Raw genomic sequence first — 27,824 nt, forward strand, 5'->3', positions numbered from 1 at the left:
AGATTACAAAATACTTTAAATGGATCGAAACTGCAACTTTTCACTGGAAGTGAAGAAAAGAGAAAGTGATTGAAGAAACACAGTGCTACGAACGAGAAATTACTGGGAGTGACCATGAGCTTACCTAAAAACATGCAGGCATCTACATACTTCTAAAAAAGAGAACAACAACTACATTTACATGTACGTTACCATCCAATATCTGACATTAATATCGCAAAAGGTTCTACCAAATCGGTTGAATTTGAAATTTTCGTATACTTAGTATCAAGGCCGCCTTGCATCCACTCCCTGGTCACTGAGAACTGAAGAAGAAGTGACATCTCTTTCGAGAAGGTAAGTTCAACTAGATACATAGGGGGGCAAGGCAGGATGAAATTAGCCCCTTTTTTCAATTCAACAACTCCCATTACCTGACAGGTGACATTAAATTTACAATTTACCATGATTAAAACCCACAGGTGTTAAACATATTTGAAATAAATGCCGAATTAACAACAGATGGAAATAAATACCAGATCCTAACCCACCCCTAAATGAAACAACATTATGTAGGTCACTGTCTACCCTTTCTATGGTCTACCACTTACATCTGAGTAGTTTTTACCATGTTTGACAACCCGGACCGTACTATAGCGCCATCTGCACGAAACATGGTTGATCCCCTCTGTTGCAATCGGGATTTTAGGAGATTGCTTTTAGAGATTTTGTTGACAATAAATGTCGGGAGAAGTATATATGTGAATGTGTAATAACCCAATTTTTTTCCAGATTCCTAATGACAAATGAACTTGGATGCACGCACTTCTGAAATTAAAGAGATTGCTTATAACAAAGAGTATTTGTATTGGCTCTTAAAAGTTTCGACTGATAAAAGTGCATATCATATTTATTTTGTTAGGCTGACAATGAGCTCTAACGGATATTAAGTAATATTGCACATACTCAAGCAAAGAAGCCTTGCGTTTTGTTCACGCAGTTTTTCTAGCAATATCAGGGGTGGATCCATATTTTTAGGGCCCCCTCCGGGTCTGCAGATGCCAAGCCGACCCCCCTCCCCCTTGGCGAGGGTTTCGGGGTCCTAAATCCGCCACTGAATATAAAACAGAAAAGAAATTTTGTGTAACTGTCTTCTCTACTGCAAAGGAGTACTACAGTAGTCTGAAGGTTGAGGGGACTTCTTTGCAACGTGATATGCATTAATTTTGAGAAGTTATTATTCATATAAACAAGAACTTAAAACATCTTGACTGCAAATTGGAGTTAGAAACAGAAATCGTTTTATCATTTGAATTTCATATATTTTTATTCTATGTGGAATCTTAAAGTAAATGGTAACTTCCACTTATACAAACCAATCAAAACCCAGAATCTATTTGCTTGAAAAGCAAACTATAATAATCTTAGTAACAAAGTGGATAATTTAATTAACATACAGAAGAAAAAATGACCGAAAGTTCACCACGTTTACTCATCATTCAGTTAACCATACATAAACACCATTCATATATGGTGCACTCGCTGAAATAACGCGCGTGATTTCTTTCTTTTAGCACCACGCAAAAATAACTCAAAACTCATTATCATGTCAGACAGCGGGTCATGATATAATTACAGTAGTAGCTTTTTCAACGATATAGAAATGAGCAAAAATATTTGAAACATCGAACGTTTTCTTACCTTCTAACTATAACCATGTTTGGTCTTAGATTATCGTATAACAATTTTACTACAACAACTACTCTGTTCTGCTACTACATAACTTTGAGCAAACAATTTTGCTTAGTGAGCGACAGCACTAACACACATTTAAAGACATTTATAGTCTTTTTTAAGTTCAAGTTACATGTAAATGCTGATTAAAACTGTCAAGTATCAACATTGGCTTGCATAATATACAATAATAAAACAATAATATATATCCCGATATGAAAGATTTGATGAAAAACATTGCACTCTGTTTACTAAAGGGCTTTCCTATGCTGAGTGGCTTGAGTATATCAAAGCACTTCGATATTCATGTCCACCGGATTCTCTGTTTTATGAGACACTCTTCTCTTTTTCTCCCTCACTCCTCCATACAACTCTCTCTCTCTCTCTCACGCATACACACACACACATACGCACTCATACACTCTCTCCCTGTCTCTTTCATTCTCTCTCTCTCCCTGCCTCTCTCACTCTGTCTGTCTCTCTGTCTGTCTCTCTTTCTTTCTCTCTTTCACACACATACACTCTCGCCCTCTCTTTCATTCTCTCTCTCCATGTCTTTCTTTCACACACCCCCCTCCCTCTCTCTCTCTCTCTCTCTCTCTCTCTCTCTCTCTCTCTCGCACACACACACTCTCTCTCGCTCTCTCTCTCAAACACACACACACACACACACACACACACACACTTGAACGAAGAGCGATTCTGCAGAGAAGAACACCACATTGTGATATGAATTAAGCGCTCAGCTAATTCTCAACAATGAGCGGAGCTTCTTGCTTGTCAGGTTATCAACAATACATAATGAAGTAAAAACAAAGTTTAACAATTAACCAAGCCAAAAATATGCAAAAATGCGCGCAGCATCTTTGGCAACTCCGCGAAAGATACAGGCGATTCTAACATGCAAACCTCGCAACCTTCTGCTTAATATAAATACGACGCACATTGATTATGCAACTCATTTCTGAACATTCTATGAATGTCATCGTTGACCAAACCATTTTAAAATACGTTTCGGCATAAGAAGTTTACTTCATGTATTAAACCTGAAAATGGTTTGTTACATGAAGAAGATAGAAACTTTCCAGAAAATGTAAACTTTGGTGTTCCACGCAGACGTCTCAGCATAGTAATTTGCAGTCGAAACTCTTCAAATCTTGTAACCTGTTCGAATACTTAACAACGATATAATCTTTTTTCCCCAAACATCTTTTCAAGCAGGCTATTCCTCTTTATTTTCGGCGGATCTCTCACTGAGGGTTATCCACACTTCTCCATCAGGGGTACCCACAAGACCGTACTTCGCCTTAATGGTCTGACCTTCTACTTCATGGATCTAGAATACAAACAAAAAATCCAAACGCAGTGACCGACTACTCACTGATATAAAATGTGAAAGTGTGTAATATAAGAAAATTAGCAGAGTCTGTCTATAAATTCTCATTGTGTAATGTACGTATTGGAATTGTAATTGTTTTAATGTATTTCATGTATTTTATTTGCCGTAGGTCACAGTCTATATTTTTATTGCACTCGAACCAATAAAAAATTATTATCATTATTATAAACAGAGACTGCTTATTGCTTAATTTCAATTTTGTTCGTGGTAACTGTGAGTCAAAAAGGCCTATTAGTATAATTCTGAAAATTTGAAAATATAATTTTGAAAAAGTCGAAATAGAGTCCTTTGATCGAACGACGTATTACAGTAGAATAAAAAGCATTTGTTCCATTAAGATAATGTAGGATCTTCAAATACTGTGAGCACCATTACCGGATTAGACCGATGACAGTCAAATTACCTGAAATCTACGCAGAATGTTCGCCAGTGCGGTGGCGATCTCCACGTAGGAAAAGCGGTATCCGGGGCACTTGCGCTTGCCGGCAAAACCGAACGGTTGGAAGGAGTAGGGTTGTCTCTCGGCCACATTTTCAGGACTGAAGCGGTCTGGGTCAAACCTAGTAAGAGTTTATTGTTATTTAACTTCAATCTAAAAGAGGCGGAGTTATAGAAATTAGAAATAGAAATGAAACAAAATTAAATATATTTTATACAGCAGTTACTTTACCGCTACCCGTTTGTGTAGGATTGCATGTCCAGCAGCAATGTGCACACAGGGCGTAAAAATAATAATGAAATAGAACAATACAAATAAACAAGGCAGCAAAGCTGTCAAATGTACAGACAAAAACACAAAATAAAAATGCAGAAAATGGTTCATTTTGTCAATTTTGATGCCTACAATAGCACTGTCAATCAACACTGAAATTTAATCATGCACAACAGGTGACATCGTCAATAACAGGAGCTGATCCAGAGATATTTTCTGACAGTATTCCAAATTATCTTTGTTGATCCATCCTACATTTTTGATGGTCTTCCAACAGAAAAAAGAGATACCCATCAATGTGAACTTTAAAATTTGAAAGACCCAGAAGATGGCCTCAATCCACCCCTGCAATAAGATTACAGTTTCAGGACCAAATTCACATAATGAAAATCCCAATATCTAAATAATGATGACAGTGCATAAAATAATATTACATAATGTTTAAAGACATAAAAACCAATGCAACTGCTTATGTGGAAATACAGAAAATGTGAAGAGCTTCAGGTGGATGGGAGCTGAAAATGCCAGTGTTTGAAAAAAAAAAATTAAAAAGAAAACACAAAAATATCCCATTAAAGCTGCTATTCAAACTTTTAATCTTGCTGTAATAACATGATATGAATAACCCCAATGTGTTTGAGGATAATAAGACACTGTTATTCATCTATTTTTTTTGTTTTGTTTTGTTAACTTATTTGCAATATTAAACAACATTTACCTGCATAATTATCATAGATTCCTAATTATGTGACACAGTTAAGAGAGCTTAACCTATGGGACTTTACTGGGAAGTCTCAGCGTGTGTTTTATGTAATCTTATTTAATGGACACTTGGAAATCAATTAGGCAAATGATTTTATAGCTCTGAATTTAGCTTGTGACTACCCCAAGGGGCAATTACCACCACCCATATGCAGTAGCCCCATATAGCACTCTATAGGGCTACATTGCTTCCAAAACAGAAAACAATCACACTGATTTTCCAACACAAACTGCACATCAGTCTTACGAAACTTTTCAGTAAGTTTGAGTATCATAAGTAACATGGTTTTTCCTTAATGGTCATTCCGGCAGCCATTTCCAAAATTAGGGTTTTCTTCAACTTTTATGCAATATAACATAATGACCATCAATTTTTAATAATAAAATAAAAGTATCATGGATTTACAGAAAATGTGACATGGAAATGTCTTCAAGGCCATGGAAGTTCAGAGTCACACTTTCAAAATGCTAAAATGTAAACAAAAGATAACTGTATTGAATTGATTTTCTTTCCATTTTCAACATCTTTTTTTCATATAACAAAATAATCAATTTACTGTCATTTTTAAATGAACAACTAAGAAAATTGCTGACATAGGAAAAATATCAATAGAACAATTTTAAATGTCCATTTTGCTCCATTCTGAGATTCTGAACATGGTGAATGATTGAATCTGACAAACTGTAAAGATATGAGTTTATTATTATTTCCATTTTTGACACTTTGTTACATAATACACAATAACAGATTAACCATCTTTTTTATATAATCAACTAACAATATTGTTAAGATGCAGAAAATGTCAAAAGAACACCTTTACATATTTAATTAGTTCACAGAGAAGATTGTTAACATGCCTAAGAATTAAATCAAAGAAAAAAAACCCACTTATATACAAAAAAGGCATAACTTCACCAAAACTGAACCATTTTCAAACTCCATCTGTATTTCAGTAAGACTGATCTCCCCTGTAAATTTCAAGACAATTGGCCAATTGATTTTTCTTGAAATGCGTTAGCGGTATTACATACATGCTGAAAAAAGTGAAAAAAACAGCATAACTTCCATAAAATTGGTCCGATCACGCTGATTTTCAAACTTTGCCTATGTAATATGAATATTCATCAGTTCTGTAAGTTTCAAGCCAAAAGGTAAAACAGTTTTTCACTTATCGTGTATCAGTGTTGCATATATGCTAAAAAAATGAAAAAAATAGCATAACTTCCATAAAAATGGCCCGATCAAGCTGATTTTCAAACTTGACCTGCGTATTATGAATATTCATCAGTTCTGTAAGTTTCAAGCCAAAAGGTAAAATGGTTTTCCACTTATCATGTTATCGGTGCTGCATATATGCTGAAAAAAGTGAAAAAACAGCATAAATTCCCTAAAAATGACCCAATCATGCTGATTTTCGAACTTGACCTGCGTATTATGAATATTCATCAGTTCTGTAAGTTTCAAGCCAAAAGGTAAAATGGTTTTCCACTTATCGTGTTATCGGTGCTGCATATATGCTGAAAAAAGTGAAAAAACAGCATAAATTCCCTAAAAATGACCCAATCATGCCGATTTTCGAACTTGACCTGCGTATTATGAATATTCATCAGTTCTGTAAGTTTCAAGTCAAAAGGTAAAATGGTTTTCCACTTATCGTGTTATCGGTGCTGCATATATGCTAAAAAAAGTGAAAAAAACGGCATAAATTCCCTAAAAATGACCCAATCATGCTGATTTTCAAACTTGACCTGCGTATTATGAATATTCATCAATTCTGTAAGTTTCAAGTCAAAAGGTAAAATGGTTTTCCACTTATCGTGTTATCGGTAAAAGTGCACGGCGACGGCGACGACGGCAACGACGGCGACGGCGACGACAGACGCAGATGATGGCTATATGTACAGACACATCTGTGTCTGTACATAAAAATAAACTCACTTCTTTGGATTCGGCCACAGCGCTGGGTCATTCGATTCAACACCCAGAGCATGAATAACGGGAGTCTGAAAGCCAGAATCAATTATAAATAACCTGTATGACATTGTACACGATTCTCACGCAAAGTTTATAATTAAATTAAAGGTTTTAGCAAAGTCCATTTTCAGTCCTTTGGAATGTTGATCATGTCAAAGACATACATACTTTCTTATAAATAATTATCTAAATGGTATACCTTGATCATAAAGGAAAAAGTCATAACATTTCTAGGAAAATAAAAATTTTGGTATATAAAAGTCTATAATTGACTGGGGTCTGTAATAACAGGAAACAAATAATTTACTTTGTCTGTGTGAACAAAATCATCACAACAGTTACGTTGACTGGTACTGTAATTTAAAGACATTTATCTAAAACTCCCGACAAATTGATTATACAGACTTCAGAACAAGCTCTCGCTTCACAAAAATCTAAAGACAGTTTTTGAACTAAAACCCTAGCATATTAAGATCTAGCTTACTAAGCTGTGTTTCCAAAATTGATCTAAAGGAGTGCTTTTTTTTTCTTGGCTAATACTTTAGCCGATAGCTCGGAATTTTAGCCTAATACATGCACTGTATAAGGTTGGCTAAATTCAATTTTATGAGCTGTTGTTTAGCAAAAAATCTGAGATAAGACACCTAAGAATAAAACAATGACGTCATTCCACTTACCCCAGCCGGTATAACGTGACCTCCCAGTGTGACGTCTTTTTCGTCGTCAAAGCGAGCAGCGAAAGGTGCAACCACCGCCACGCGCAGCGTCTCGTCCATTACCTGACGGATGTACCTGAAACATGAGGCAAACCACTCATTTTAAAGTCCGGAGTGCAGCCATGGGGGTAGGTTTTTAAGAAAAAATCACGAGAAATTCTAGACGTGGCAATTGCCTCAACGTTGACTAAGGTTATGAGAAGTGAAGAGACTAGAAGTCAATATCACATTTCACGAATCTTTTTAATCAGTGCAAAGATTCTGAGATACTTTTCCTTTTAAAATAATAATAATAATAATGTCATTTTTTAAATATTTTTTTTTGGTCCACGAATTAATCTATTCACTGACTTTCACTCTTGGGCAACGATCAAGAGGCAACGACACTTAGTGTTGTGATGAAAGTTCACCGTGCAAGTGTGGTCACGTTTAATATAATGGACCCGTTGTTATACCTACACCAACTGCGCAACGTTATCCGGTGTGACCTTGCCTGTGTCACCCAACACGGTGCTCACTTCTTGGAACATTTTCTCTTGAACTTCGGGGTAAAGTGAGATGAAATGGAGGGTCCATACCAATACTGAAACAAGCAAAACAGTATATTATAATGTACACATTAGTGCATATTCACATTCTATAATATAAAAATTTAGAGCTATATAGACCATCACAAAAAGAATATTGAAATTTACTGAGAACGACAAAATGTTTTTTTGATTTTTAAAGTATATAGATAGCATAACATTTATACCAAAACCAGGGATTGGTAGTTCATTGCAACATATGTTACAAGTTATATATTACTAGTACAGTTACAAGTAAGTTCTAGAGTTATTTAATTTCTCTTCTGTGTTATCACGATATTAGATAAATCGGACCCTTTCTCATACATACAATTTCCCGACGTGTGAAATCCACCGATAATGCTGGTTAACAAGTCGCTCTGCATGACGTCATCATCAATATTGTTCTCAATCATGACGTCAACAAGCATTTCTCGGTTCGCGGTGTTCGGGTGTCTCCGCCTAACTTCGATCGCTGCGGCAATTGTGTCGTACATGTATTTTTTCGCTAGGAATGGAAATTCATTACAGAAGCTATTATAAGTCGTGTGCTAATAAACTGCAGAAAAATACATTATTGATTTAAAATGTATTTTTAAATTTGGAATTTTTTGGTGGTCGCTCTTGCTACTAAACTTATAGAAGAAAGAACTCTGTACATGTATAACGAAGCATCTATTACAAAACAAATTATACCGCTGAACATTAAATTATTTAAGCAAAGTAAGTTGAAGACAGCTTGCAACACACAAGGTCGAGCCTTGTCATATTTGAATTTAGTAACCACAGGCAAGTAAGACATGTTCGAATAATTTCCTTTTTTTTTGTATTTTATTAATGATCCTCACCATCATTAAATTTCTTTTCACGCTCACTCCCAGGTTGGGGTATATCGCCTCCAAGCCTCTCTTCCATGTCGTACCAACACTGACAAAATAGGGAAGAGAAGATATATTACGTTTATTAAAAATATGGCTACATGCTCTCGTATTAGCAATCTCCATTCTATGCTGTAGCCATCACATATACACAATCAGCCATTCGTTGAATAATTGTTTCTCAAGAACAAAATCTTGTGGAGCAAATTTTTATGGTTTATAAGCTAAAACTTATTTGATCAATTTTGCCTTATAGAGTATTACTCGAATCTTGGCGTAAGTTGAATTTTTGTTCGTTTCCAAAATGTCCGCACGAAGTAGAGTCTACTGTCAGGGGCATCATTTGATTTGCTCTGCTATGTTGAATCTTAACTACATGCTGAGTAGCTGTACTTGTCTGCATGAAGGGGGGGGGGGGCATAAACATATAATTGCGAAGATACAACACAGATACAACATTGTATGTCTGAAGTTCACATAACGACAGGACAGTTGCGCTTAGACTGCCTAGTTGTTAAGCAAGTGCGCAAAGACACAACCTTATCACATACTTACTATATCGTATGATTTCCAGAACTTGACAACCTGTTCCTCTTCCAAAAAGAAATCCCCAAGAGAACTCTGGGTTATTGCTTTAAGCGCAAACACGAACGCCTCCTGGCGGCAAGGGACGTGTTCATCACGTGGTATATGTGACCATTTCTCCACCAATTCCTCGGCAAGCTGAAATTATAAAAAAAAAAAACAATAAAATGACAATAATTCATTTAATTGTACGAAATATAAGAGATGATTGTCTTTTTCAAATAATTATAATGATAATGGTAATGATAATGACAATGATAGTAAGAAAACAGGCAATAAGACTTCATCCACTTCTAAAATATGAAAAACAGAAAAGAGCTTTGAAACGGTTCCCAATCACCAAATGAAATGCTCTTAACTCTCATGGATCAATAGAGGGAATGATATAGTAGTAGATTGCCAATTTCAATTTTAATTAATTGTTAAAACAATAATTACCAGTACTGACCAGATGCAAAAATACGAACGTCATAAATGAGTAAAGTATATTTTATACAGTTGAAAATGGAAAATTATTTAAGCGATGTGGCATTTTTCAAGTATTTATTTTTTCAACGTGTACAGTAAGAGACTGAACTCAGCTGAGAGACAACCTGGTATCCAAGGAATATGCCTCGTCTTTATATCTTATTAATCAAGATTGATAAATAAATGAAAATATATTACCCTTTGAAATATAGTTATGTATCCCATCACGTGTTCGTGGCTATAGCAGGGATCGTAAGTATTTCTCCTCCACTTCCCGTCCTCTTTATTAGCATACTGTATGGAGTTTTCAGTTATCAACGGCTCGAATAACTTGAACAGTATAGCTAAAATAGAATAGATGAAATCAAGCTCGAGTAAAAAGTCAAGATTTATGTAAGGTAATAAAATAAGCTGGTTGTGCTGTTTGGTACTTTACAGAATGGGCGCGTAATTTTTTCTTGCAAATATGTATTTTCGCCTGGGAATTCCGGATCGTTGCTCTAAATACCAAGTTATAACTTTATCATAGCCAAAACCTTTCAAAGAACGACGACCAAAAGGCTACTATTTAAGTTTAAAGTTCACTGAGTCACTCAATGGTACAAATTTGTGATGGTACAAATTAGATATTCAGATATCGAAAGCGGAACAATCTTTGGAACACACTTTTTCCAAACGGCTTTGAGTTTTAATATCATATGTTTTGGCGATAAGAGGAAAACTCATTCCTATGCTAGTCAAACACGTATCGAATTTCATTTTCAATGATTATCCAAAAAGCCTCGACCGAGGTCGCTGAAGTATTTATCTTTTGGACTGGAAATATGACGGCTGTATAAGCAAGAAGTTCTAAAAGTCAGTACATCGACTGACTTATATAAGTAAAGAAGAGTCTAACACATGGAAATTAGACACATTCTTTCGTTTGTTTGTTTTCAAGACTCAATCTGCTTGTTTGTTTTGTGCACATTAAAGTACGTTAGCTGATTAGACAAGAAAAGGTCCACTTTTAACCTAAAAAAACCAAACTTTGCTACATTGAAAAAATATATATCTGTATTTACTCACGAGGTCTATCAAAAACACGAGAGTTCTCTTTGAACAGTTGAGGGGAGGCAATGCTGACCACCATTTGTTCTCCAAACCAGAACTTTGCTATGGGTCCATACTGCTGGTGTAGCCACATAAGGAACTCATGGAGACTGCCGTGTTTTGTGACCAGTTCTAGGTTCCCATGTCTGAAAGAAAATAACTCATAGATAAAGTTGTTTATGTTAGAGGAAGTACCGCAGCCTCAAGGGATTGTTACACCGACTTGCCTTAGCCCGATAATTGAACTGGACTTTTACTACCGAAATTTGGTCGACTTAACTGTCTTAGATGTCTACTTAGTTCAGATTAAAATTTTGGTCCAAAAGTTTATACGTCCTCGGCAATAATTTCATCGGAGTGATCAACCGAAACTGAACAATTGAAACAAAAAATTAAAAAAATTTAAGACAACTCATGGCACCAACTTAAAATATATGCAGGAATCATCAGGTTTAACCTCATCTTTATCAGGAAACAATGTAGCACCTTTCTTTGTTTCCTTTTTTGAGGGGGGGGGGGGGCGTGTCGTGGTGCCACCAATCGCTCGCCATTGAAACATAAATTATGAGCACTGAAATAAAGGCTTGTGCTACATTCTGTTGGTTTATATACCCAGAATACTTTGCTGGTTCAGGAAAAGCCACATGAAACCTCCAAAGACTTTTAAAGCGCCATTTCGTCTGGATGTGGAATTCAATCCTTCCTTTTGAAGTCGAGCTTTGATCATAGAGAAATATCGTAATGGTAGAATAACTGCCATTACACTGCATTTTAATGAGATCGTGCTCTCGTAGACATTACAGGTATGATATAAACTCCACCAAAAAGCTCGGAAATATGAAATTATTTTTCAGTAATTAAAAAAAAACTATAAAATGAAGGGGGAAATCTTGTGTATATAAAATTAACGAATGATGGGTGCATTATCCATCAATATTTGGTTAAAATATTGACCTTAGCTCATATCCATTTTTACAATTATATTTACAAAATAACGTTGTTTCCGATCTTTTTTGGTCGAGCGTTTATTAAAAGGGCACTCAAATGAGAAATAATGTTAAGTGCTACTTCGTTTTTGATAAAGATGAGGCAAAATCAGCTGATTTTTTCCACTTCATTCAGTGGAAGCTATCTATACAAGTAATTCTGAGGGTGACTTAATGAAATCCAACCCAAACACTAATTGACTCGAGTTAAAGGTTACCATTCCATCATTCCGATACACAACGCTATAAATAGCCCACTTATGCAATTCTTTAACGATCGCGCTATGGCATCCTCGTCAAGTCCAATAAAATCTGCTATAAATAGCTCTACTCGATCTGCACATCCGGGTACTTACTTGGCGTCCTTAGCCTTCAGTCCTGGAATGCCGTTGCCGGTTGGGCCGCTGTCAGAAATCTGAAAAAATAAGCAAACGCATGACTACTTGAATGCACGTTCCAGAAAATCTCAGCTATTTTCCATTAAACACCAAGGTAAAAGAAATTAAAAAATGATGAAAAAAACTACGATCTACAACCCTATTTCAAGTTTTGTACCGCCACGAGTGGAATACGCCAGTCCATATATCCATAACAAGAAAAACAGCTTTATAGTTCGTAAACCTTCTGACGATTTTACACAAGGTACACCTTGATGATTAAGTGAAGGTGTTGAAATATCAATAGAAATTATCATTATTAGTTTTTGTCCTACATAAATGTCTTCCGCCAATTGGGTGTCTTTAACAACGCCAGTTTAACTATATGATATCAATTACACAAAGGTAAACTGGTGTATGTAACCATATAAACAGATTTGGCAACGTTTGCCAACTTTTTATCATAACAGGCATGAAGTGCCACAGTCATTCATTTTATTTTCTTTACATTTATTACTTTATTTTTAGTCCTTTATACATTATTACAACAAAAAGCCAATTGAACCTTAGGTCATACCTTTAATGCCTACAATGCCTACATATTTCTGGATAAAAAACGAAAGAAATAACGAAATAAATATATTACATAATTTGTCTGTAATTCAGTGTTCTAATACTCGCCCAAAATGAAAGACTTGTCAAACTGCTTTTTTTTAGAAGATTACAAATTGGGAAAAAAACTGGTACTCTGAGGTAAGAGAGATACTCAAATTCTGTAATATAGAAACCCATTTTTTGAACAAACAAATTGTGGATATAGAATACATTAAAAAACTCTTTTATGAAACACTCCAAATTAAATGGAAAAAAGACATTTTGGAATTTCCTAAACTTCGAACATACGACATTTAAAAAAGAATTGAAAACTGAAAAATATTTGCACATATATTCAAACAGAAAAGAAAATCAATTTTTACTCAATTTCGAATGGGCATTTTGCCTTTGCATGTAGAAACTGGACGGTATACAAATACACCTTTAAAAGGAAGAATATGCCAAGTATGCAAAAAAGAATTAAAAGATTAGAGTCATTTCTTACTTCGTTGCACTGCTTACACAGAGGAAAGATATACATTTTATAAAAAGTTGGAGATTCAAAAATTGATAAAAATGACATTTCTATAGAAGACTTTAGGGAAAATATTTTGAGGCAATTAGCAAAATTTACTGTTAAGATTTTTTATTTAAGACAGGCTGGGTATTCTGTGCACATGACACGTTAATAAATGATGATGGATGAATGAATGTTCTAAAGATGCCTTCAGCAACAACGGTTAACTTCTCGTCTAAGCGTGAATATACATATAATTTACGTGCTAGTGTTTCTTAAATGAGTCATATGAAAAAAATACACTGGCAGGGTGGCAGCACGTTTACTCCACAGGCAAACTTCATGATTTAGTGTTCAGCAAAACAGGACTCATTATCTGAAGTGGGCCTACTTACAGTGAACAATCTTGTTTCAAGAGTTTAACTTGAAGATGGCAAATGTGGACGAAGTGCAGTAGTATGAAGTTATATCTTGTGCCGCTTTTACTGACATCAAACTGTTTTTACAGTGATGATGCAGGAAAATTCCAAATTCTGATATTGGTATTTCATTGGGGATAAGGAGTGGGCTTCCCCCCCCCCCTCCTCTCTCTCTCTTTCTCAATCTCTCACAACTTTTAAACAATATTTATAGTATTCCAATGTGCCCACATAAAATGAAATATCAAATTAAGTTAGAATATAAAATGAAAATCAAATTGTAATGATAAAATACTGCGTAATAAAATAACAAATTAAAATGTGTTGTATTCTACAGATTTGTTAACCTGGATACACCAAGCCTCCTAATACACTGTAACCAAGTTAAGTGACGTAAGGAAAGGATATATTGATCGGCGTAGAAACTGGAGCAAATCACAAGGCACATTCCTTACCTTCTTCTTAATCATAGGCAAGAATATAATCAGTACCAGGACGGGGATAGCGACTGCAATACACAGCAGTAGAAGATCCATTTTTTTGCCCTTCTGTTCACCAAAATGTTTTCTGTTTCTTGTTACTGTGTAACCAAGTCACCCTGGAAATACCTGTAATAATTATATGTCACACATGGGTGAAAGTCATGCATACTTTCTCAAGAAGAATATAACTTCATAACATAAAATATTATAAATGAAGACGAAAGCGTGTACTGCAAATATTGCAGTCCAATATATTTTTTGCAACGACACTGCATGGAAGATGCTTTACTCTCTCTAAAAAAGGAAAAAAAGAGAGAGAGAGAGAGAGAGAGAGAGAGAGAGATCTTAAGGAATTGCTTGTTTTAGTTCTGCAGAATGCAAGTATTCAACGATTCGAAAAAAACTTGGCAAAACACTGCCAAGAATTATCTGAAGAGAAAAAGTAGCATGTTATGCACCGCACACTCAGAAGCGACTGGAAAAACTTACCTGAGCATATTTAATTTCTCACAGAAAAAAACAACATTTTAAGCACCGCACACTCTTAATAGCGGATGGAAAAACTTACCTGAACATATTAAAACTTTCATAAAAGCAATCGACATGACTTGTAAATATTACTTCAAAATAATCAAGGCAACGAACAAACGTTTTACTCTAGCTGTTTCTAGTACCTTTAACACCATCATAAATCATATATATCAAAACACACCGTAGAATGAAGTTTCCTGTGAAATTCGTCTTTAAATTTTTTTTTCCTTTCTTTTCTCCCCCCCCCCCCAGACGGTGACTTATGGGATCTTAAAATAAATCTAAATTAGTTCCACAAATGATAGCTTTTCGTTCTTGAAGATACAAGATGGTCGTCGATATCCACGAAGAAGAACCTTCCCATGCAACGGGGATTGATTCATGGGCCATACCTATTTAAGCCTACGTGTGCACTGTCGGTAGATATAAGTTAATAGGGTTACTTTTAATGTCTAATGTCGTTTAAGTGCCGTTTGGGAAATCCAAAAATAATCGCCAACAACCACATTACGTTTTCCCTAAAATGGATGTCTTTAATGCAAATACTTGAAGTAATAATTTTGAATTCAATATAAACTGTAGGTATCAAATTGGTAAAGATCGTTTTAGTGGTTATAATATGTATTACAGGTTTTACAAGATGGCCGCCAACTCCCGTTAAAAAATACACAGCAGCCACAGAAATGAACTCATATCAGGCACAGATGATTAGTCTTTGCGGCATAGTGTTCAGCCAATTACAGAAAAAAAAAACAATAACACGAAATTCACTGATTGCACAATACATTCATGTTGTTTATATAATGGCCCATTTTCCGATATTTCTGCAATATTCATTACCATTAAAGTCATAAAACACTGGCAGTTACCGGAAATATCAAAGATCATATAAAACTAAGTGTTCATATTCCTCTACGGCTGTAGTATGCATAAGTGAACCAATTACCCGGCGACGATTTTTGTTTAATCGACTCTACTGCCAAAATGTGGTTAGTTACATGTAAAAGAATACGCCTACGAAGTACGTGCAAATGTTTTTAACGGCCGGATCTAATGCGCACCCCGAATAGCTTACAATTTGTTTTGACAGGACTAGTTAAGAATGAAATCGGTCTAGCTCGCGAGTTCAGATTATATAGCGGAAACGTTATGGCATCTAATATTAGCCCATGTACCAAGACTGAGAGTAGTTCCTTATGTACCAGTATCCACTGTACCCCAGTACTCTCTGACTACAGGTGCGCTAGTAGTCTGATAGACAATTGTTGTATGGCACACGGTAATTTTGTAAACTATTTCAGGAGCGCTGATATCCGGGTATGGATGGAGAGCATCTAATGCTTTTAGCGCTTTGCCTCCATTTCTTTTGAATAAAAATTGTTTAAAAAAATCCGGGTATCATTTCCCAGTATATTCTCATCAGAACGCTCGGCTCACGACTCCCGCTCGATTAAGAGACTCAAATACCTAATATATTCACGTTAGATACGACTGTTTGACTAATCTACGTAGCATTAACACCCAAAAGCTACATATATTAATATTATAACAGGACTTTTTAAATAACATTAAAAAATAAAGAATAAATTTCCTCGACCTCAAGGAAAAATTTGATGGACAGGGTGCGTAATATGCAACTAATCACGTGCAACATCAGCGAAGGGGAAATCCTGCAATTAGACTCTTCTTTCTTGTAACCATCTGGATAACCTATCATTTACAGGTTAAAAACTGGAAACAATTTCCAAAAGGCGCATGTTTGCCCAGAAAGAACGACTTTCTCTCCGATTTCATCAACAGAGGCAAGAATCCGCCTAGAAACATACGTTGATACAAAAAAATATCTGCAATCGTAAAATTGCTACGAAAAGCAGTTTCAAACGTCTGTCCGACGTGTTCGTTGAATTCTTATCAACATGTACATAATAAAAAATAAAGCATAAACGTCGCTTAAATAAAAGAATTAAAGAAAGAATAAACTACAGTTCGTAACACACACCGGCAGCAATCAGATCAACGTGCCTCCTCATGGCTTGCAGTTGAATACAGAAAAGCTGGTGATAAAACGAGTATGTTGGAAACAAATGTTTATCCGTTAATCTGATTCATCCAGTTCCCACAGCGTTGGAACGAACTACGATAGAAAGATAGTTTCATTGGGAAGGAGCCCTGAAATGGCTACAAATAATGTTAAACTAGGGCCCATTTTAGGTGGTCATACACTTAACAGTCAGCTAACAAAAATGGGGGTCATTTCAAAGACACTGTGATATAGCTGGGGTTAATAGTTATGTAACTGTAACACCCACATCAGAAGTAAAAGTATACAATCTCAATAAGCGCAGGAAAAACCGTATGCCTCTAAAACGAAACAACACCAAGAGCCTGATTTTAAACCAATGGTGTTTTAAAACCTGCAGTCTCACCTTGTCTCAGCTGAGTCGATATTAGCTGCTACTCCCCTCTCTCACCGCGAGCCGAATGAAGATAAATTACGCAGTCTGTCTACATCTGACCTGAAACGGACTGCTCAGACAAAGACCGATTTAAACCGCAAGTCGGTCTTACTCACGCTATACAGCGGCCAGATTGCTGAGAGGGCCCGTGGCGTCCAAGGCATTTAATCTTTGGTTGACCAATCGAGTCGCCCGATGACGCGAGTTTGTCTGTTGTTTGGTCTAAAGTAGTTTTTGTCCGAACAGTCTTCCCCTGAAAAGACCTAGACTCCCCTTAAAAGTAAATTACCAAGAGCAAAGACGTTAACGACCTTCTCCCAATGTTTTAAAAACACTTTACCTGGAATGAACTCAGCCAAATTGGTTTCTTCTTCACTCTTAATCTCTAGTCGAACTTAAAATAGGTACACAAGGTCCTCTTTTTGTTTACAAGACCTACAAAGATAAAATAAATAAAATATGAGAGAGTGGCAGCGAGTGTATAGCTAGAGAAGTGTCCGCACAGGTGCAAACCTTAAAATCTTTCCCAGCATAATTCAATCGTTATCATATTGATAAGAAATCTTCGGACAGCGATTTTAAAATGGCCTTTAGAGAGAGAGAGAGAGAGAGAGAGAGAGAGAGAGAGAGAGAGACGTTTCTGTGACATCCTATATACAGGCCATTTACTAGTTTTTCTCACTGTTATCATCATGGTAGTGAAGATATTATTATAATTATAACGATAATTCAGAGCGCCAGATATTGCCTCTGGGAGTGTATGCTTTTCATGGAGTTAAGACTGCCATGATTGAAACAATGAGCTATATATATTCATTTAAGACCAGGCATAAAATGACGGGTCGGATAACAGTCTATCAACCAACACCTTTATCATCTTAATCCTATTCGTCTATCCATCACATGCGCATTGCATTAGGTGTGACACAGTCGTGGCTGAGATTAACTTATGTTTTTCAAGTATTAAAATGCTTTTTTTTAAAGTTCTCTTCTCGGTAACTCGATGGATGCTTTGTAATAACGCTCCTTTATCTTAGGAATATTACGTATTTCAGTGAAGTCTACGAAATACTGGGGAGCTTGGGGCAAATATAGACAGAAGGTTGTGTCTCAAAATTTTTCAATTTTCCCCCTTTTTTTCATTTTAAGGTAAATGCTCTAGCTTGGGAATGACAGTTTTAAGAAAAATTTATATCTTTAAAGTTATTTTCAAAATAATTTGTTGAATTCTTTTTAGAAAGTGAAGTTAAAAATTAGCAGAGAAAAACAATGACTTCTTTTAATTACAGAGGCAAAAATAAAAAAAAAATAAAAAAAAGATAAATAAATAAATTAATAAAATTCCTAAAGCGAGAAGAGCTTGGAAATTTGGGGTCTTTAGATCTGGTGTACCTTTGGTTTAAAGAGACGAACACACATAGTAAGAATTTGTATTTTTCCCCCAAGTATAAATACCTAAAGTTTGGTCAAAAGTCCCAATTAATAGTATAGTAAGTTAATAATTATAGTAAATTATTTTTCTTAAGTCTGAAAAGTTTAACCAGAGTCTGGCTTTCAGGACAAAGTTATTAGTACATGTACTTGAATACTGTTATGGACATCGAGACATTCTCAGTGATTTTCATTTCCAGCACACCTACCCCATAAATAATGTCTCTAAAGTAATCCCACACATTACCGTACTATATACAGTTGCAAGTTGTATAGGCCAGGAAATAATCAACAGGTGTGTAAATTATTTCTAATAGAGTCGCCTGCATGTGCGTGCGGCTCGTAATGTAGTTTATTTTGCAATTTCCTTATCTTTAATTGCCTTTATCTCTCTATAAAGTTGAATCTCTTATGTTGTTAATTCTGTCACTACTTCAACTATAAAACCAGGCATGGGCCTTTAAATAAACAAAGTTTGGATATTCGAAACGAAGCTGCTTTGTTTTTTTTTCCTCCGGGGATAACTGAAATTGGGAATCATAAGCCGAATCTAGATATTCTTATGTCAAGCGCACACGGAAGTTTGTTGCCCCTAGCAGCTCGAGGAGGCGTGTCAGACAGTTAAAGCTGATCCCACTGACTGCACTTTAGCGAGAATCCCCAGCAGAGTTGGACCGACCCAGCTGGAACGATGTCTGAATCTGAATTCGGTCTAGATATAATAATAATAATAAATAGAGTGCACATTAAGTCGGACTGGGGAACATTTAATGAAGACCACCTCCCAACAATATTCATCATACTCATATTCAGGACGTGAATGAAAATGAAAAAGTTGTTGCTCAATATATGCATATAATTATAAAAAATTATGTCTGAATTGCAGCTGACAGAAGAGCGGTCATCGTGTTTCATAGTCGCAATGAGGTCACTCTGGTCTATTTTTAGATCATGTCCAAGCACGCGTTTTCCTGGCACATTTCACGTATTCGTGAATTAGGCTGTACAGAGCTTAGATTAATTATATTTAGGTCGTAAACCACATTATACATCACCATGTTATGCCTGCAGCTTATTTTTATGACACGTTGATCGCTTTGTATCAGAACGTGCCAATTATTTAGAGACAATGAGGCCTTACATAAGACATGCAAGTAATATATCTCGGTTTATATCAGTCTACCCAAACTATGACAGCTCCATTCTGTCCAAATTTACAGAACTACTCTGTCCCAGAATAGCCCCTTAAACCAAACCTGTTACAGGCCTGGCCTATTTTGTCTCTTACATAACACTTATAGGTGATGTTAGCTAAGGATATGCCATGTTCTCCAGAGATATGCATGCATGTGGCTTTGGTATTCTGTAGTAAGCTATGCGCAGATCTCCCAATATGCCCTGGTTCATTAAATGACGTGCACGTACGTTTTGATATGATTATATACATGTATGTACAGCATGGAAAAGACCCAAATCACACGTAGGGGCATACTACATGACCATTTACTTTTGTAATTATGCTCTGTGATACAATGTATTTACCTCCAACTGTTAATTCTCCAATTCTCCAGGTATCTTGTGGGGCTTCCGTACGTGAAAATGGTTGACGCTGTGGTAAAGCGAAGCTTGTTGTCGCCGATTGACACGGGCAAGTGAGCAGAGGTTAAGGTCAACCAAGGCCCACAGTTGGAGGAAAGCACCCCACAATACACGTGCATAAACAGAACAATATATAGGTCACTGAATGGCGAATAAATTATGTCTTCCCCACTGCGGCGTGTCACCGTTGTGTCAAGATCTCAAACAGCCGTCGTGCCGTCGTGATTACACTGAAGTGTGAATATTGGACTGTGGTTTAAAGTCGCATATATATATATATATATATATATATATATATATATATATATATATATATATATATCCAGAATGAATTAATTTCCCCATTGCAGTAGTAGAGAATGCCGTAAGAAGATTTTGAATATTCCATTTTTCACGTCTTGTGTAAGGCTGCAATGGTTATCAAAGACTTGCAAAAAATAGAAGTAGAGGAGGTCCCAACGCAGGACCGGTAGCATGCTTTTCAGTGCACGCCATATTTGACCCACGGATCAGTTAGTACGTGGATGAACTTGTGTGTGAATGCAGCCCTTGATATATTATCATGTGCTTCATCTCTTGTTTACCAGTAGTTTATATTAAGAACAGAGTGCCTTTCTTGCATATAAAAATCTTTCATGCTATATTCTGTCAATGCATTGATAATATTTCACGCCCCATCAAACTAAACTGACTATCTAAAACGCCCTGAGTAGTACTTGATCAATTAACGGAATAAATGACAAACGCAAGATGTAGGTTAACTGTCTTAGGCCAGTTAAGGTCGTTTTTATTTCTGCCTAACCCCAAAAGAGACTTATATAAGGATTTTCTTTCAAATTGTAAGCGTCCCAGCGTACAGCTGTTATAAACGTCGTCACATTTTACTTTTTTGATTGTGAAATCAAACAATTGACATAATCCTGGAGACATGAATAAATTTGATTCTTGTCTAATACAGAGTACAGTTCTGCACTACAGGCATCGAATTTATTTCCTAACAAAATTATAATTGCACTTTAAAGCTTTCAAAATTTTAATTAATTGAATTTGAATAAAATTATGCTAATTTGCCATTAATAAAACGGTAACCGTATTTTTTTTGCTTTACAACATGACAAATCTACAACATTTAGAACTTAGGATTATTTAAAATGTGAAATTAAATGTCACATTGCCTGAATAATTAATTTTAAGCCTAAATATTATTTGTCATGCGATAAAGGTAGGGTGCAGGCACACTGTCCACTAATCTTTTTTGTAAGGCGTCTGAACGGAGGCAAGCAGGTTCACGACCACCGTGGTCTCTACGATTTTGTCAACCTAAAACTTTGGTCAAATTTCGAAAATCGCAAGCACGTCGGCCGGGGCAATACCACAGTTCCCGTTCGGGCATTGCTCCGTGGACTTGCCTTGATAGTGATAATGGTCGAACTTGTTGTTGGACTTTTTCCCTCTCGCATTTGGTGGTTTAAAAGGGCATAACAATAGTGAAAATATCAAAGAAGATTTGTGTTAATCACTTGCATGAATTTGTAACCACATGGGTGCTAATTATCGTTGGGTGCTGCACACCGACAGAGTATTGACCTATTGACCTTTTAAGAGGCCGCACGGAAAGCGTATGGCAACTGCACTGAGACTAAAAGGGCTCCATGCCCCCACTTTTTACTTGAAAAACTGTTGTTTCCTACTTGACCCCAAGGTCATGTCGGAGAAATGCCTCGGCATCGGCACGAAATGTAAAAATAATCGCTGTAGCCAGTAAACACTTACAATCGATGTCAAAAAATCATAATAAATAAATAAATAAATAAATAAAAATCGCAACGAAAATCGTATACGATTTCATTGTACAGAGACCGTGGCCAATGTAACCTGGCTTTAACAACGACAAACAATAAATCCTTTAAAATATTGCGCAGAATCATAACATGTTCTTCTTCTACTACTTATTATTATTCATGCTGAATTAAGTTAAGTCAAATAAATGTAGATTACTTGAAATTAATCTTACACGAACTGTCAAATGACCAATTAACCTCTTTTCAATGCACAATGCACAATGCACTACGGACGATATAGCCCATACAACTTGAATTGGTCAGATTCTGAAAAACTCAACGCCCCATCGATGCTCAGACCATATGTACCTTTAATCGAATAACCAAATCGCCATCATAACTTTAGTTAGCCCATTTCTGACTTATCCTGAAAGGTTTATTAATATGCGCCCAAAAGTAGGTTAGACTGTTTACTAGAAAAAAATCTCAAGCAACTATTTGAGATGAATTTTGATAAAGCTGTAGTTGTTTCACTTCACAACTTCACAACAGTTTGAAGTTGTTAAACTTCAAAACTTCACAACAGATAAAAACGTACTATATCTATGTATAGCTTGATTGCACTATAAGTATCCAATCCAATATCTTTCTTTTAATACTCTTACGCAGAGCTAGAAATCCCACACCACTGCCACCATCGCCATTAACATCAAAAGTCTAAAGTTACCGATGTGACTGTTTCCTCGGTTCTGCCTCGGGGTTGTGCTCGGTGTCGCACCAGAAAATGGCGGCACTGAGCCGAGGGGCGTGGCGCTCTTCACGCAGGCAGAGAAAGATCCTGAGCGTAAACCCACTGGCCCTCCGGTTATATCCAACTGCTCGTTTTGCAGAGCTTTTTCCATCCATGCTTGGACCTGGGCGAAACTTTTGCGACTTTCCTCGTAATAGGCTAGTCCCAAGCGTAGAGTGATAATTGCGTTAACGACAAAGGTGATAGACGTGTTATCCGCGCTGAATGTCTGCCTACAGTAAGCAGAACCTGCCTGCGCAGCTCTCAGTACAGCTGACAATTGACTACTGTGCCTGACTTCTGAACAGGCATCCTTACGTGTTGGAAGCCAGCCACAGGGTTCAAAGTGCAAGGAAACGACTGCCTTCACTACTGTAAAGTTGTACATAACGGGGCGGCAGTCCTGACCATCAGGAGCAAAACCAGGGGGGCATATTATTTGCTCATCTTCAGGCTGGAAAAAAATTAACCTCTGCAGATGTATGTGCAATGCCCATGGTTTTTACGATTTACAATTTAGGGCGGCAATTTAAATCAATAAAACCAGGATAGAAACTGCTGACGAAAATTGCATTAAAATATTGACATGACATGTGCGGAAAAGAATTAGTAAAGTAATGACATCCAAGCTTTATAACTATGTTCAATTTCTATTATCTTCCTCGTCATTATGAATATATCAGTTCGTTTTCTCACCCTAGTCATGACGCCACCACTCTGCACGCTGTCTTGGTCTCCCAAGTACAATAGGGCGCGAAAAGAAAGACCATGGAATCTCTCGGGCGGCGGTGTGGCATTATGATCTGAATATATACAAGGCTCTTTCTTTTCAGTTAATTTTCATTGTGTTATTATAATTTATTAGCCTTATCGCATATTCATTTTTACTTTCCCCACGACAAATATCCCGGTGACTCCCTTCGCCACAAACGGTTTTCATGTAATTATTAAACAGAGCAAAAATGTCTCTATTTCTGTAGAATTATAAATACAAGGTTATCGCAAAGCTGTAACCGATTTTATAATACACAGATTTACTTTCGGGAGTCCTCGGGATATTCCGTATATATGCGAATGCAACATTATCAGTACATGACCTCTGACCTGCAATAAAGATGCAGAACCATTCAGGAGCAAGTTTCCCCAATACGTGACCAAAGGCCAGTCTCACTCTTGCTGCTGGTAAGAAAGGACATCATAATTCGTCAGTGAATTTTCATTCCAATCTAACAAAAGAATCACGAGGTAAGCACTCCTAATCTATTTTTATTCTTACAAACGTTGTCTCTAATTCTTGCTTGCTCTCTTTTCGTTACCTTTCTTTCTTTTCTGTTCCACCACCCACCCTACAGCTTTTCATCGGTGGGGCGCATTTTTCTTTTCAGTTAATTTTCATTGTGTTATTATAATTTATTAGCCTTATCGCAAAATTATTTCTACTTTCCCCACGACAAATATCCCGGTGACCCCCTTCGCTACAAACAGTTTTCATGTAATTGTTAAACAGAGCAAAAAACGTCTCTATTTCTGTAGAATTATAAAACATTTTAATATAGTGAATTTATTAGAGAATATTTAATCTTGGTTTACACGATGAGCTACATGTAGATGTTCTCCAACCGATCTTGTTGCTGTAATTTAAACTTATATTCGTTTAAGGTGGCTGGAGTCGAAATCTAACGCGTTTTTCATCTCGAGTCTCGTGGGCAAAGTAACTGCAGTATACATGTAGTAAAAATATTGCCCAGCCTAATAAAACACGTTCGAAGAGCTAATGTTATCGTAAACTTATCTTTTTTTTAATTGGCGGCCGTGCGACTTCTCCAACAAAGTGTCTAGGTGTAAAGTCAGGTTTTGTAGATTACAGACAAGTGATCACAAAATTAGAAATAAACCAATTTACACTCATCCATCTTAACTCTGAATGATTTTAAACCATACACAATGAGCCTTTGCAAAAACTATTATATATAAACACTCGACAAAAAAGGGTTCGGAAACATCGTTATTTTGGATAATTATAAAATAACCAAGTTGTTTATAGTCAACACTTTGTGCAGACCGCAGAAAATTTCTGATACGTGTAATTATTTTTAATTGAGTCGCGGGCATTGGCACGCGGCTCGTATTAGTAACGTAAGAAACATCGGGAAGCGTGTAATATCAAAATTTCCAAAAGTTTAGATAAAGGATTCGCAACCAAAATTAATCCTGGACAGTATGTAATTGTAACGTGGGGGGAAACTTTGTATACCCTATGTGATAACACCGCAGAACAATCCGTAAAAGTTCGACCGGGAACGTATTTATTAAATATAGAAAATGGTTGCAAAATTCAAGGAGACAATTTCATCTTGACGGGCGTAATTCATCAAATTGGTAAAATCGAAATTCACCCCATTCAACTAAATTTCTCTAAAGGTTTAAATCTACAAGACGCCACCCGCGAAAACGACGCACTAAAACTATACTAACCCCGTTAAATCAGAAAGATTTGGTCCTACAATCGACTGTTCCTTTGAAACAAATCGCATGGAAAGACAAAAGTTTTTGGGACGACTCCATACGTGATGAAAGTAATGTGTGGGGTGATTTAGGCACATTAGCTTTAATTCTTTTGGTAATGGGACAATTACGTTACTAATACGAGCCGGTTATTTTACAATTATTCAAAATAACGATGTTTCCGATCTTTATCGCTCGAGTGTATATTACTCCAGCTTCTTCGTCATGATAGTATAAAGAAGAAATTGAAATATACCACTAGGCGAAACATATTAAAGCTCTGACAAAAAAAAAAAAAAAAAAAAAAAAAAAAACACTACTATTAAATTTATGAAGGTCATTTATGTACGGTTCTGTAAAGTTTTACATATAAAATTTCTAATAGTAAAACGCTCCACTCACCTTCACAAAGTGTTAGTTCTGTATGATAACAAAGTATGCAGTGGTAGTTCTTGAAACTTTCATCAGAACCGGTAATGACAGGATTGTTGTACGCTATGCAGGCATCTCTTAAGGCTGAGTGCAGGGGGCGTGGCCGAGGTACAGGATGCAAGCTTCCATTGATTAAAGTCAACTTACAAGGACCAAAGGCACGGTCCTCAACTTCCCGGAAGCATGTTCTTAAATTCCATTCCGGTTTTGACACGAAAATACCATTACAATTGAGGTCCTTTAACTTTCTTAAAACACAATCCGAGGAGCTGCAATTTGCAAAGTCGTCAGCTAGTCCCCTATGGCAATAGACAGCAAGTTCCCACGGTTCCCAACCGTTCTCGATACCATTACAGGTTGCACAGTACTTGTTTCTGAAGGTGATCATAGCATCTGGGTTGGTGACTGGCTGGTACAAGAGCGCGCCTTCTATGAGACTAGTACCTGAGATGTTAGTGCACTTCATACGACTTTCCTCCTCCAGCCAAGACGACGGACACTGGTCCACCATCCAAAAGCTCAATCCAAATTTGTCCATATGGGGTAAACCGGTTTGTTGGTTTAGTGGACGTAATGTTGGACTTCTTCTGCAAGAGCTTTGATGTGCCAGGGAAATAGACGCAGGGTCGAATTGTTCATTTTTTCTTACATAAGATGATGTTTTGTTAGGGGATGAAGTGGAAGTGGTACTGTTACTTTGAGTTTCTGTTAAGTTGGTTCCAGGAAACGTTAGGGAATCGGAGGTACTTTGCGCCCTTATTAATCTGACAGACGCACCGCACACTGCCGTATTTTTTGTAAATCCATAACAGCAGTCTTTATACAGGAAACACAGAGGGTCGCATTTGCAGTGGACCTTAACGTTGACCTGCTTCGATCCAGTTCTGGCACAAAGCCATCTATACGGCGTGAGAGTAACGTTTGGGAGAGAAGAAGTTCCCTCCGCTGTTTCCGCCAACTCGGTGCTGTTTGCCGATCCCTCGCGCAGTGAATTTTCTTGATGTGGAATCCGCGGTGTTCCCTCGAACATCCTACCCTTTGTACTGGCCATGAGAGATTCTTGTGTGATTCCATCGTGGATTCTACCGTCCCTAGTGGGCGACTCTTGTGTGGTACCCATGTGAATTCTACCCTCAGTAGTGGGCGAATCTTGAGTGTTTTCATTGCGAATTCCACCCTCAGTAGCCGGCGCCCTTCTAGTGGTTATTCCTTGCATCCCATCTCTAAGATGTGATGATTCCCTCGTGAATCCCCCAACCGTCCAAATCTCTAAATTGGGCGACTTTTGAGTTAATCCGACAGATTGACCAGTCGTCGGCTGAACAAAAATCAGAGCACAAAAAGTAAGGCAGATGATCATCATGTTGCTGAATACAAAAAACTGTGCATTTGCAGCATAGAAATGACGTATATCAGCTTTTGCTGGCCATTTATACCTTCTCCGCCCTTCCTAAGAGGCAATTGGTTGCCGCTGAGCAAGAAATAACCTAAACACGACGGCGGTCTTGCATAAGTCGTGAGGTACACACTAAACTAGCGTGCATTGAGAGCTTGTTAACAAGAATACTAAGAGTCACGATAGGTCATGTCGCTGTAACAGTCACGTTTATTGGGATAATTAGTTTGTTATTTCGACTACTCCACGTCAACAAGAGTTCCAAGGGTGGGGGAACACTGTCGTCTTATTGATCGCCCTGTGTGTTTTTTTACACGCGGCATATTACGTTGGAGAATTCTAGTAGCGATTAATTGGGACGACCTCTAAACAAACAGGTGGAACCGAAATGGTAGTGCAAGTGAATTGCAGCGTTAGCGGAAAGTATTAGGGTCTTTATATGGGACACAAATGATTTGAATTCATCGTTTTTTTATGCTTGTGGTGATGAATTTAAATTAAGAGTAAAAAAACGTACAGCCGGCGTGACAAAATTGAAGGCCCGTGTAACAGAGTGCATTCTCCATTTACATGTAGGCCCTACGTGTACGGTTAATGTGATGGCACATACCATATACCAGTATACTGGACCCATATTGCTGTCGTTTAATTAAAAAAAGGCA

The 27,824-nt window shown here is 36.9% G+C and overlaps 2 protein-coding genes across 7 annotated transcripts; both read right to left on the reverse strand.

The window, feature by feature from the left end:
- Positions 1 to 1,447: 1,447 nt before the first annotated feature.
- Positions 1,448 to 20,438, reverse strand: LOC106181922 (cytochrome P450 20A1). Of its 6 annotated transcripts, none has more exons than XM_013566465.3 (14): positions 20,202 to 20,438; positions 17,569 to 17,663; positions 14,215 to 14,357; positions 12,209 to 12,267; positions 10,843 to 11,012; positions 9,973 to 10,118; positions 9,277 to 9,444; positions 8,692 to 8,770; positions 8,175 to 8,351; positions 7,737 to 7,860; positions 7,239 to 7,353; positions 6,526 to 6,590; positions 3,516 to 3,672; positions 1,448 to 3,049 (listed from the first exon to the last, which is right to left on the reverse strand). In XM_013566465.3, the coding sequence occupies exons 3-14, from the start codon at positions 14,293 to 14,295 to the stop codon at positions 2,936 to 2,938; spliced, it is 1,455 nt and encodes a 484-aa protein (XP_013421919.2). In that variant the 5' UTR covers positions 14,296 to 14,357; positions 17,569 to 17,663; positions 20,202 to 20,438; the 3' UTR covers positions 1,448 to 2,935. The 6 variants fall into 6 exon arrangements, with proteins under 6 accessions (XP_013421919.2, XP_013421917.2, XP_013421915.2 ...); XM_013566463.2 differs by having other exon boundaries at positions 14,215 to 14,367; XM_013566461.2 differs by lacking the exons at positions 17,569 to 17,663; positions 20,202 to 20,438 and adding an exon at positions 17,199 to 17,354 and having other exon boundaries at positions 14,215 to 14,367.
- Positions 20,439 to 20,965: 527 nt separating this feature from the next.
- LOC147761708 (uncharacterized) lies at positions 20,966 to 27,758 on the reverse strand. The gene is made up of 3 exons (XM_087012967.1): positions 25,737 to 27,758; positions 23,526 to 23,632; positions 20,966 to 23,283 (listed from the first exon to the last, which is right to left on the reverse strand). Exons 1-3 carry the CDS (start codon positions 27,127 to 27,129, stop codon positions 22,711 to 22,713), a joined length of 2,073 nt encoding a protein of 690 aa, XP_086869093.1. The 5' UTR covers positions 27,130 to 27,758; the 3' UTR covers positions 20,966 to 22,710.
- Positions 27,759 to 27,824: the final 66 nt, after the last annotated feature.

Source organism: Lingula anatina, chromosome 5 (assembly GCF_051362555.1).
Source record: "Lingula anatina isolate TDL-2025a chromosome 5, LinAna3.0, whole genome shotgun sequence".
In the NCBI taxonomy this organism is placed as follows: Eukaryota; Metazoa; Brachiopoda; class Lingulata; order Lingulida; family Lingulidae; genus Lingula; species Lingula anatina.

Coding starts and splice junctions, on each gene's coding strand:
- LOC106181922 (XM_013566465.3), bottom strand. CDS start 14,295: ATGGATCTTCTACTGCTGTGTATTGCAGTCGCTATCCCCGTCCTGGTA. Junction 12,268..14,214: donor TGCCTATGATTAAGAAGAAG/GTAAGGAATGTG, acceptor TTATTTTTTCAG/ATTTCTGACAGCGGCCCAAC. Junction 7,861..8,174: donor ATTTCACACGTCGGGAAATT/GTATGTATGAGA, acceptor TGCTTGTTTCAG/TATTGGTATGGACCCTCCAT.
- LOC147761708 (XM_087012967.1), bottom strand. CDS start 27,129: ATGATGATCATCTGCCTTACTTTTTGTGCTCTGATTTTTGTTCAGCCG. Junction 23,633..25,736: donor AGAACTAACACTTTGTGAAG/GTGAGTGGAGCG, acceptor GTATATATTCAG/ATCATAATGCCACACCGCCG. Junction 23,284..23,525: donor GTGGTGGCGTCATGACTAGG/GTGAGAAAACGA, acceptor ATTTTTTTCCAG/CCTGAAGATGAGCAAATAAT.